Below are 10,732 nucleotides of genomic sequence, written 5' to 3'. Positions count from 1 at the left end.
TTAGGGATGTTATAATTCTGGGCTTGTTTAAGAGGAAGTATAATTACTTTGTTTATGTTGCTTTTAGACATTTTGAAGTTGTTCTTCATTGATAACACCTAATAGCCTACATTGAACCCTTGGAAGGAGGAAGCTGAATTATATTTTTTCAGTAAGATTCTTCATATTGGCGACTATGAAACACAGAAACCTAATGTGGGCTTTGTGACATTGTGAACATCAACATTAATGACAACCCATAAACAAAAAAATTAAGATTCATGTTTATTTCATGTGATTAATTAATACAATCTTACCAACACAGCCAGTGCAATTATACATATTTATATATATGTATATAGTGGACTGTTAAAATAATGAACATTCAAGTTTAGTCATTACTTTTATGTTTGCCACTTTCACTTGCTCAACCAAATACGGTGCAGCGCTGACCAGAGTCACCAACGTTCTCAAAGAACATGAAATCCTGTTGAAAGACCAAATGATCATTAATAAAAACTTAAACAATGTCGAATGTTGCTCAGACAGAAACCATTAAGTTATTCAGTACTGGATATAATACTCACAATAAGGAAGCAAGCCCCCAACAGTACAGCCTTTATCTTTACGTCCAGATCCATAGGGAATTGGATGCCAAAGTTATCTGTATCTGTGAACATCTCTTTCACCATCCCACTCCACTGCTTAGTGATTTGTCCAATGACATTGTCTCCATCTTTCCCCATCACCTTTCCAGAAACAGTGGAATAATCAGGGCTACCATTCATCCATACATTCACCTACCCATACATATACAATACACTCACACACAAATACACACACATACATACAGTACACAGGAGACTAAGAAATGCAATATCATACCTTAAAGACAACATCTTGACAACATTTGCAGGCACAGAATGGACCTTCAATCTTGAGTAGGGTCTCTTTGGATGCTCCTTGGATAGAAAACTTGGGAATAAAAGGATGCCACTCCTGAACCACGTAGCCCACAGTTGTACCAGGAGGGGACTGCACCTCCATCTGAATTGACATTTAATAAGTAAGAAATAAGTCATGTGAAGCACACATGGAAAGTTACATCTTCAGGACATAACAAGCAGGTTTGGGATTTTACAGTATACTTGCATTACGCTAAGCCTGTTGCACTGTTGGCAGTGGGCATTTTTTTTGTATATGAAGTTGTAATACCTCTTGTAGACAACAAGGAAAGCAGCATGAGGCACAGCGAAATGGTCTCACTATGTGGATCACTTCCTGATCATGAAGGTCTTTGATTTTCATTTGAAATCTGCGAAGAGTGCCACAACAGTTACGGGTGCAACAGTCGTTGTCTTCCTTAGCGGTATAGATAATCTGTCCCAGGCTGTTCTTGATTTCATATTGATTGTTGGTCTCAAAAGAAGTGAGAGCTAGAAAGCAAAAGAAACTGTGAGAAACCACGTGCATCTGGACAGTAGAATAAATCTAAACGCCTCTTCGTGATCTGTCTCTCACGTTACGACATCATGATTATTCATTCTTACCCTCTAGCAGTTCAATCTTCTGATGCACCAAGATTTGATCCACCTTAAAGATCGAAATAAATCTTTTTGAAATCTAACATGGATGTATATCTGTGATACGTGAATAATTCTCAGTTACAATTATTCACACTTTGTAGCTTATAGTACCTGTGTGAGGTACTCTAGGCCAGGAGGAACCCCTACTGGGACCAAACCCATGTGATAACCAGTGGGCTGTTTGTCCATGATGTTGAATGAGTCAGCAATAGCACTCTATTAAGAGAAATGTAAAACAGTTTTATTTATTTAAAGAACCTTAATCTTTCGTAAGCTGCAGCATACTATGTCAGAAACGTCTCTTGAGATACAGGTGACACTGTGCACTCTGTTTGATTGTTTACAATTGACATGACACATTTTCCCATCTTCATTGGTACACCTATTCAGTTTTCACCCCATGGTAAAACAAGAGAGTAATGACGGGCGGCTTAGGGAAAACCAATATCACTCGTACCCACTTTACAGTTAGCAACATTAATCATTAAGCTTTTTTTCTGTGACAAACCACTGTTACTACAACAGGTTTGGTTTTAAGATCTGTGTACTGTAAAAGGAAAAAATACACACTGATCATCCTTTGAAAAAGGCTTTTAAGAGATTGTGTGAAAAATGCTGTCTTTTGTAAACACAGCCAAAAACAAAAAACTAACTTTTCAAGGTGTATTTTCTTCAGTAGTCAATTGAGAGCAAATAAGACATGACTAAAACAGTTTACGTGATTTGGCACTTTACCTTTTAAGTGTATGTCCCACGATGAGTCTATCTTCATGAGCAGTTGCTCTCTGTGTAACAATTGATCATGTGCTACAGCTTGGTGATTGCACTCCCCTACCTATTTCCATTTCAAAGGCTAGAAGATGGGTGTGTACATAGGCTTGGCAGGGTTATAAACATCGAGTTCAGATAAGAAATGGAAATAATGTATCACAAATGTTCAAACCGTACTGATACCTAAATAAGCACCCTAACCGTGTTCTAGGTTTGAGTTGTGCCTCCCACTTTGACCGTCTTTTCTAAACAATTACATCACTAATCGTTATGTAAATGACCTACTCTCAAGGAAAAATATATAATTTTGTCAAATGTAACCCTACATATTTGAACACAAGTGCGGACTTCTCAAAACTTTGGAGCCTCATAGAGGTGGGCTGGGGTCTCATACAGGTGGGGTATGTAAATCAGCCAAATGGCTTGACTTGCTGAAAATATATGACACCAGGTATGGTAGCACACGTGTAGGAGATGTAGGAGATGCCATGGAGGCAATGAAACATAGATTCCTGGATGTCAGTGTGTAATTATACACCCAGCTAGGAATCTGAAAATGCATGGGTATCTCTCGTAGAACACTGAAAGATCCAGTACATGCGTTTGAAAAACTGAAGAGATTCAACAGACTGTGACGTTTGAAAGTAAGACACATTTGAAAGCTGCACATTTCCCTTTCAACGGAAGTCACACTGAGACACAAATGGCAGCGCACCGTCAAGTTCCGGTTCTTCATATAGGCTGTGTTGACTCTGCCTAGTTGGCGGTTTCGGTGTATTTGTCAAATCTTTTCCCGTTTGAAGAGAATCCGAAATGTTAGAACTCCGCTGTTTGACTTACACATAGTCAGACATTTTCTTTTTACGATTTTTGGATCAAATTACAGTTGAGAGACTCATTTGCTAGCTAGCTAGCTAAGGTTAGCTAGCTAGCCTAGCGAATTTATCATATCGTTTCATCATTGTCTCTTGACCTTTTTTAATGTTATTATTTTATTTGCTAGTTAAGATAAATTCATATTTATTGTTTGTTTCGCTTTTTTCTGTTAAGTGTGACAGAAGACGTCTGTGAGAACGTGGCAGTTCAAGCTGACAGCGTCTTGAGCTACCTAGCTAGGAGTATTCGACTTGCCGGGTATAAGATCTGGAGGGTACTAGAAGGGGCTGGGGGTTCCGTTATTTAGTCTGGGCACTCACCGACAAGCGGGCTTGGTCTACACCGCTAACCTAGAGGCGGTGTGTCAAACTGTCAACCATGCTGAAGACCCGCCAGTGCTTACTTGGTATTCGCACTTTCCTCGGAGTAACGTCAAGGATATGGGGATTTATTCTATACATACTCAGGAAACACTTACGCACGGTGAGTTGATTCACTCAACAGCGTGTCTCTCTTTTACACACACAAACACACACTGCCTCGAACTTGCTTAGAAGAGCAACTTACAAACATGTCCTAACCTAGATGAGAAAAGTCGAAGGACCAGATTGATACAATTACATAATCAGTTTATTCTGACCTAGATCTGACACAGATTTACAGAGTTTCATTAGCCAGTATTGGACTTTGGCTTTAGTTATTTCAGGTGAAAGCAGTACACACGTGGACCTGACGCGTTATCATGTAGGCTATACTGTGCATGTCACAGTGACACAAAATGTTATTCACAGACAATTTGTAGTTACTGGGTTTGAGCTTGCATAGTTTGCTGCCAACTCCATCAGGGTGTTCAGGTTTGTCTTGTGGGACAAAAACAACATCACAACAAGCATAGTTTATGTAATCACTTATGTAAGAGGGGTATTTGTTGTCAAACTTGCACTGCAGGCCAATCCCTATTATGTGGTCCATTGTTTGGTTGATCTTATGATAATAAAAAAAATAGTACAAAATATTAAGGGTTGTGAATAAGGTCCCTCCCCAACTCCAACTCCCAGAATTAGAAAACAAGAAAGGAGGACCCTGCACAAAGCCTTTGAAAGATGAGACGTGTTCGGTATGTTGGGGTGAGCCGGTGTTATCAGCTCAGAGTCCACGCTGTGCAGCGGGCTGAGGACTCTCTGTCACTGTACAAAGGCCTCACATGGTTCCCCCCATTGGTGGAAGGCAATGGACTACCCATTGCCTTGCTGTGTTCTTCGTTGACAGTCTTTGACAGCTGAGGATTTGTTTTTGTGTTTGCTTACGTCTGTGTGTGTGATAAACATTGTTTCAGTGCAGAGGGCAGGCCTGGATTGAAGTGTGCGAGTCCAGCAGGAGGTTCAATGTACAGTCGCCTTCTAAGTGATTGATTGGCACCCTTGAAACTTTATTTAATGCTTAAAATAGGCAATGGGAAAATTACTTCATACTTAAAATGGGAAAGTTTTAGGCTATTCAACAATTCATACACGTGCAGCAGGCTATGAGAAACCTTGTATTTCCTGATAACATTAGAAAGTATTATAAGTGAACGTTTTCAGGTGCCAGAACTCTGATGTTCCTAATGGAACACGCTCACAGTTTGTCAGTTGTGACTCCTCCTCCTTTTCCCACAGGTCATACAATACCAGACTGTGCGCTACGACACCTTACCTCTCTCACCCGTGTCAAGAAACAGACTCAGTAAGTAGCCCCTTCCTCTTTGATGTTGTACAGTCTTCATAGCGTCTTATGGGCTATAGCTCAATGGTGGAGCATTTGACCCCCCCATGTTTCCTTTTTGGGTTTTCCCATTCGTGGTATTGACTGTGTTGTGGCTCATACCCTTCAGATGCAGTCAAGAGGAAGATACTGGTCCTGGACCTGGATGAGACCTTGATACACTCCCATCATGATGGTGTGTTGAGACCCACAGTACGGCCAGGCACCCCCCCAGACTTCATCCTAAAGGTCAGACTAACTGTACTGTTATATGTTAACATATTAGCCTGTGTAATATATTTCGTTTTGTATTTAATGTATCTCTTCACTAAAAATACATTTTCTTTCATTTTTATAAAGGTGGTTATTGACAAACATCCTGTTAGGTTTTTTGTTCATAAACGACCGCATGTAGACTTCTTTCTAGAAGTGGTGAGTGTGGAAAACCTTTTTCTGTCTTTTAAAATATGTTGATTATTACAATTCTGTCTTAAAGACAAATTAGTATCTTCTTGTTGTCCAGCTTTGTCAGATTATGATTGAAACATTTAACTTGAACTTTGTTTCAGGTGAGTCAGTGGTATGAGCTTGTGGTTTTTACTGCGAGTATGGAAATATATGGTTCAGCTGTGGCTGACAAGCTAGACAAAAACAAGGGCATCCTCAAAAGAAGATATTACAGACAGGTAAACCCATTGACATTCTTTCCTTTATGTCACTTATATCATTTTTATTTTAATACAAACAAGAACTAAAAAGAACAAATAGTGGCCGGATGTTACCTAACATATATCCTTCATGTAACTAAAGATTGTCACATACATTTACTTGATGCACTTGTATGCACTGCAGTTCAGTAAATGGTCCTTAGGAAGAGAGGGTAGGAACAGGTATTTATTTCTAAACATGCGCCTCCCTTTATTCTACTGAGAAGTGACATTACTACACATTTTTTCTTTGACCTTTGAACTGTCAACCATTAGTGATTGTTAATGTTTATTTGTTTTCTTGCTGTTCAGCACTGTACGCTGGACCTTGGTAGTTATATTAAAGACCTGTCTGTGGTCCACCATGATCTGTCCAGTGTGGTCATCCTGGACAACTCACCTGGGGCCTACCGCAGCCATCCAGGTGAGTCCCTGTCCATCACTGAACAGTACAAATGTATTGACTGTGCTTTCATTGGCTATTTGGACTTACTTCCTTAATATTACATATTTTTGCATTACTAATTGCACTGCTCCTCAGATATATTTTGATTTCATATTTTTAGTTTCACATATAATTCTTTATTTAGCATTTCTGACTGGATACTGGTCTTCTTTCAAGATGACACTGTCACTCTGTGTATTTGATAAATAATAATACTTTGACTTTGAACTTGTGATTGCAGACAATGCAATACCCATCAAGTCATGGTTCAGTGATCCCAGTGACACAGCCCTGCTAAACCTGCTACCCATGCTAGATGCTCTGAGGTATGTTTGTAAAACGCTGACAGGGTTGTTTTGTTATGAGTCTACATTCATTATAGGGGTGGGAACAGCTCAGTGGCAGAGCATTTGACTACAGATCAAGGTCAAAGGTTCCAAGCCCCCTCTTTGTTTCTTAAGCGTCTGTATATAATATACATTATATATTACTGTATATACTCCACACTTATATTCATATAATATACATTATATATTACTGTATATACTTATATTGTATTTTTTTTCTTTTTTGTTGCAGATTCACTTCAGATGTCCGGTCCGTTCTAAGTCGAAACCTCCATCAGCATCGGCTATGGTGATTGGTCAGTTGGAGCTAGCAACTGGCTCCACTTCTTAGAATGCCTTCTCTGCTGGCTTGTTGCACACGCCCCTCCCTCCCCTTTCCCCATACAGTCAGTTCTTCATCTCCATCTCTATGTGAGGCCTTTGAGAATGAGACTTGGGACCTCAATAGGAAAGGGGAGCAACAAGGAAACCTAAAAACAAGAGGAGAGAAGAGGTTTTTTTATGTTTTTTGTTTTTTTTGGAAACGAACATTTTTGCCTTATAGTCTTTGGATTCTTGGAGAGCATGTCAAGTGTGTTTGTGTTGGATGTGTGGGAGTATGCTGGCCTTAGTCACATTTATTTAGAGGTGAAATATGAAATATTTAAACAATCTAGATGGAAATATTGAGGACAAAAGACTGTGAATCCAGTCCCTTCTTCCATGTATATGGTTTATGGCCCCTAAAGCTGAACTTTCTATCTCAGTCTGTATTACCTGTCAACGGCTCAGAAAATGTTTCGTATTCCATTCCTGTCTTCACCTTGTCATCTATTTGCTCAGGTGAAATATCACATCGAAAGACATTTCTGGGGTTCAAAGCCACATTATAACAATCAAGTTGAAAATATCCATGTCACAGATGGACTGCTCTCTTTCAATTATTGAGAATGTACAGATTTTTCAGTTGTCGTAATATGAAATTACATAAATGTCAACAATTTTTAGAAATACTTTTCTATTTTCAAATTCTTGACTGTTTTCTACTCTGGTAAATTGAAAGCAGAAGTGATTAAGGTAATTGGGAATAAATGTTTTTACAGAATTATCAGCATTCCCATACCTCTGATAGATGGAGATGTAGTTTGTGTGTGTAAGTGTGAGAGAGGTAGAAAGAGAGGGAGAACAAGAGAGATTGAGTGTGATATTTTTTTACCTCCAGTCTCCCTATACAACCATGTATGTAACACAATTTCCACTATTTACTTCGATGTACCAAAACATCCCAGCCCTATCAATCAACAATGTATGTGTCTGGGTGGGTATGGGTAGAAAACATGGAGTCTATCAGTGTTTCCAATAAAACGCTTGGTATCATCCTTGTGACAGATCGGTGTTGAGATTGGGCATGGTTTCATTATAAGCAAAAGTCCTAGCATGTCCTGTATTGACATGGTCACCTATCTGTTCAGTAAATATTTTTACCTTGAAGGTAAGACATTTGACATAAGCTCTGGAAGAAATTGAGAGTCCACTGCACCTTTTTTCTTTCACTTTCAAAAAGGTTCAGGACAATTATTTTAATTTTTGAGTAAGGAGCAGAAGGGTAAAAATGTGCAGCACCCTTCTGTTTCTTACTCAAAATTGTCAGCCCTTATTGGGAAGCTACAATAGCTCCCTTTAAAATGACTACTTGATACGGTTCCTCTCCTGCGCTGAAACTCTTTTCCAGCAGGAACAGTTCACTTGGATTGGAGCAGCTTGCGGGGCCGGCTAGCGAGATATGGTGTCATGCAAAGTAGCCATCTAAAATGTTTTCGAGGGAAACGTGAGCAGTCGTACTACTTTTCTTAAAAAAGAAAAGCCTAGTAATAATAATTAAATGGCTCTGGGCGTACCTATACAGACAGGAAAGATTTTGCCAACTTAAAGACTGCTGGCTGTGTATGGATTTCTAAATCAAATCTGTCCTACATGACGGAACGTGTAGTGAAGATGGGCCAAGTAACAATTATAGCATACAGTTGTAGTATGTAGTGGCATTTGTTTGCGTATTTTTTATTGGAGTCATCTGAGCTACATGGTTGTGTGTAATACACATTTCTAATGAGGAATATTCTCATATTCTCTCTCTCACTACACAGAGATCATGTAGACATACACACTTATGACATCATCAGTTACACACCAGACTTTTTTTTCATATCACAGATGCTTGACTAAATGTTGTTCTCAATGAAGTTATCATTTTGTGTTTCATTTGGTATTGCTTTTTGATGGTTACTACTTGATGATTATTACTGCACTGCTTCACGTGGATTTGCTGTAGTGGAGATGGACTACTAGTGTTTTCTTCTTGGAGACTGATAAAGGAAAGAATAAAAATGAAGGGTCACACACAAAATATACACAGAAAAACTGTGTATACAAATATTGTTACAATGTAAACTTGACAAAATGTGTAGTCCAGAGCCATAGAAAAATGTCTATGGCTCTGGTGTCGTCTAAACTGGACTTTGGGCCGTAGTGGACTTGATGGACAATCTCATATGGCCGTCACCTAGACATTACAGAACCTTAACAGCGAAAGTTGGATCCCTCGGCATCAAAACACTTCCTGACGTCACAGTTTGGCTCTCACAACGTATGCTGTATCTAGCCAACCAACGTGACCGTGACACATCTCCAATATTATTCAGAGGACTGGTTTTAGAAGTGGTATATACCTGTAAAACAATGAAATTTATTTACAAAGAGGAGCACCCGTTTGAGAAAAGGAGGTCAGAGGGAGAGAAAATAAGGAAGAAGTACCCGGACCGGGTGCCAGTAAGTTGTCAATGCGCAAATTGGCAATGGCAAACATAGCTAGCTACAGTACTAAGCTAATTCGTTAGCTAGCTGCTATTTTATTTTGTTATGTTTGCCATATTATAACGTTAGCTACTATGTTTGATTGATATTGTGAAACTAAAAGTATGGCTAGCTTAATAGATCGTCTACGTTACAAACAGATATGTTGACAAAGGTCTTGGTCTTCCACCAGAAGAGTTCTGTTATTGTCAAGATACGTAGCATGCAGTAGCTATGCTTTTCACCTTGTTAGCTAGCTAGCAACATCGCCAACTGATTGTGAAATAACAATGCAGGTCATAGTGGAGAAAGCACCCAAAGCCAGGATAGGTGACTTGGACAAGAAGAAATATCTTGTACCTTCTGACCTCACAGGTATGTGTATTAAAAACATAAATTTAGATCATAAATTGTTTCTGCAGGACGTTTATATTTGTATACAATTTTCTCCATGCTTCTCTGTAACATATTTGTGATCCTTAATAGACTGTATGTTGTGCTTGAAATAACCCTGATTCCACTACATCCCAGTCGGACAGTTCTACTTCCTTATTCGGAAGAGGATTCACCTCAGAGCTGAAGAGGCCTTGTTCTTCTTTGTTAATAACGTAATTCCCCCAACATCAGCCACAATGGGCCTTCTGTACCAGGTACTGCACCATCCACATTCATAAAGAAAGTCTATTTGCACAGTTTTCCAGCCACTTACATTACATTATATCCACAATTGTTTAACATAATTGTGAATGCCCCTGTGCCAGGAACACCACGAGGAAGATTTTTTCCTCTACATTGCCTACAGTGACGAAAGTGTCTATGGAGGCAGCCAAACAGTTGTCTGAACATCATTACACGCACAAGGGACTTGACTCCCCCCCCATCACAAAACAGGAAAAAATAAAGTTTTCTTGTGTTTGCTACAAATGACAAATGCACTTTGAATCTGTCTTGGCCCTTATGTCTTTATTGTTTTTCACTATTAAAGCCCAAAGATGTCCCTCTCTAGTGGTGTTCCACAACATCCTTATGCTGTCACTTATGTTTTCGGGTACAATTAAACTCCTGAACTCCTCGCATGTCACTGGGAGCTTGTTGCAAGAGAATATGGGTACCCAACTAATAGTTTTCAGATTTTTAATTATATAGATTCCTAGAATGATGACGATGATGATGCATAAAATCAAATTAATCATTTTTAGAAATGTATAGCCTAAATAAGTTGGTTTTATGATGTCTTATAATTATTTATCATAAGACACTTTATTGCATCATGCTTACATTTTTAATTATGATTCAAGACATATCGAATATTATTTAATATATGCAGTGTGATAAATGTATATGTTTAGATTGGTGAGCCATTGATGTGTTTGTATGTTTATGATCGCTTTATATGACTACATCTTAAATATAAAATGTCTGACCACTAAATATATACAAAATGTCCTG

The 10,732-nt window shown here is 38.8% G+C and overlaps 3 protein-coding genes across 3 annotated transcripts; 2 read left to right on the top strand and 1 right to left on the bottom strand.

Moving 5' to 3' along the window:
* Positions 1-280: 280 nt before the first annotated feature.
* On the bottom strand, positions 281-2,351 carry plscr3a (phospholipid scramblase 3a). Its single transcript, XM_067256711.1, has 7 exons — positions 2,301-2,351; positions 1,677-1,781; positions 1,530-1,572; positions 1,195-1,415; positions 865-1,026; positions 567-728; positions 281-466 (listed from the first exon to the last, which is right to left on the bottom strand). Exons 2-7 carry the CDS (start codon positions 1,752-1,754, stop codon positions 407-409), a joined length of 726 nt encoding a protein of 241 aa, XP_067112812.1. The 5' UTR covers positions 1,755-1,781; positions 2,301-2,351; the 3' UTR covers positions 281-406.
* Positions 2,352-3,060: 709 nt separating this feature from the next.
* On the top strand, positions 3,061-7,821 carry LOC136962816 (CTD nuclear envelope phosphatase 1A). The gene is made up of 8 exons (XM_067256710.1): positions 3,061-3,695; positions 4,871-4,937; positions 5,086-5,204; positions 5,316-5,387; positions 5,525-5,641; positions 5,975-6,086; positions 6,349-6,433; positions 6,687-7,821. Exons 1-8 carry the CDS (start codon positions 3,591-3,593, stop codon positions 6,745-6,747), a joined length of 738 nt encoding a protein of 245 aa, XP_067112811.1. The 5' UTR covers positions 3,061-3,590; the 3' UTR covers positions 6,748-7,821.
* Positions 7,822-9,071: 1,250 nt separating this feature from the next.
* On the top strand, positions 9,072-10,225 carry LOC136962818 (gamma-aminobutyric acid receptor-associated protein-like). The gene is made up of 4 exons (XM_067256712.1): positions 9,072-9,259; positions 9,580-9,658; positions 9,815-9,933; positions 10,045-10,225. The coding sequence occupies exons 1-4, from the start codon at positions 9,080-9,082 to the stop codon at positions 10,123-10,125; spliced, it is 459 nt and encodes a 152-aa protein (XP_067112813.1). The 5' UTR covers positions 9,072-9,079; the 3' UTR covers positions 10,126-10,225.
* Positions 10,226-10,732: the final 507 nt, after the last annotated feature.

This window comes from Osmerus mordax, chromosome 19 (assembly GCF_038355195.1).
Source record: "Osmerus mordax isolate fOsmMor3 chromosome 19, fOsmMor3.pri, whole genome shotgun sequence".
Lineage (NCBI taxonomy): Eukaryota > Metazoa > Chordata > Actinopteri > Osmeriformes > Osmeridae > Osmerus > Osmerus mordax.
The sequence above is the reverse complement of the archived record's forward strand: the minus strand, read 5'-3'. Positions and strand labels throughout refer to the sequence as shown.

What these genes read in the sequence shown, in the direction of transcription:
- LOC136962816 (XM_067256710.1), top strand. Translation starts at nt 3,591, where the DNA reads ATGCTGAAGACCCGCCAGTGCTTACTTGGTATTCGCACTTTCCTCGGA. An exon ending in CCCCAGACTTCATCCTAAAG is followed by an intron (nt 5,205 to 5,315) that starts GTCAGACTAACT and finishes ATTTTTATAAAG; the next exon opens with GTGGTTATTGACAAACATCC. An exon ending in TAGACTTCTTTCTAGAAGTG is followed by an intron (nt 5,388 to 5,524) that starts GTGAGTGTGGAA and finishes ACTTTGTTTCAG; the next exon opens with GTGAGTCAGTGGTATGAGCT.
- LOC136962818 (XM_067256712.1), top strand. Translation starts at nt 9,080, where the DNA reads ATGCTGTATCTAGCCAACCAACGTGACCGTGACACATCTCCAATATTA. An exon ending in AGTACCCGGACCGGGTGCCA is followed by an intron (nt 9,260 to 9,579) that starts GTAAGTTGTCAA and finishes ATAACAATGCAG; the next exon opens with GTCATAGTGGAGAAAGCACC. An exon ending in TGTACCTTCTGACCTCACAG is followed by an intron (nt 9,659 to 9,814) that starts GTATGTGTATTA and finishes ACTACATCCCAG; the next exon opens with TCGGACAGTTCTACTTCCTT.
- plscr3a (XM_067256711.1), bottom strand. Translation starts at nt 1,754, where the DNA reads ATGGACAAACAGCCCACTGGTTATCACATGGGTTTGGTCCCAGTAGGG. An exon ending in GAAGATTGAACTGCTAGAGG is followed by an intron (nt 1,416 to 1,529) that starts GTAAGAATGAAT and finishes TTTGCTTTCTAG; the next exon opens with CTCTCACTTCTTTTGAGACC. An exon ending in TTCCTTGTTGTCTACAAGAG is followed by an intron (nt 1,027 to 1,194) that starts GTATTACAACTT and finishes ATGTCAATTCAG; the next exon opens with ATGGAGGTGCAGTCCCCTCC.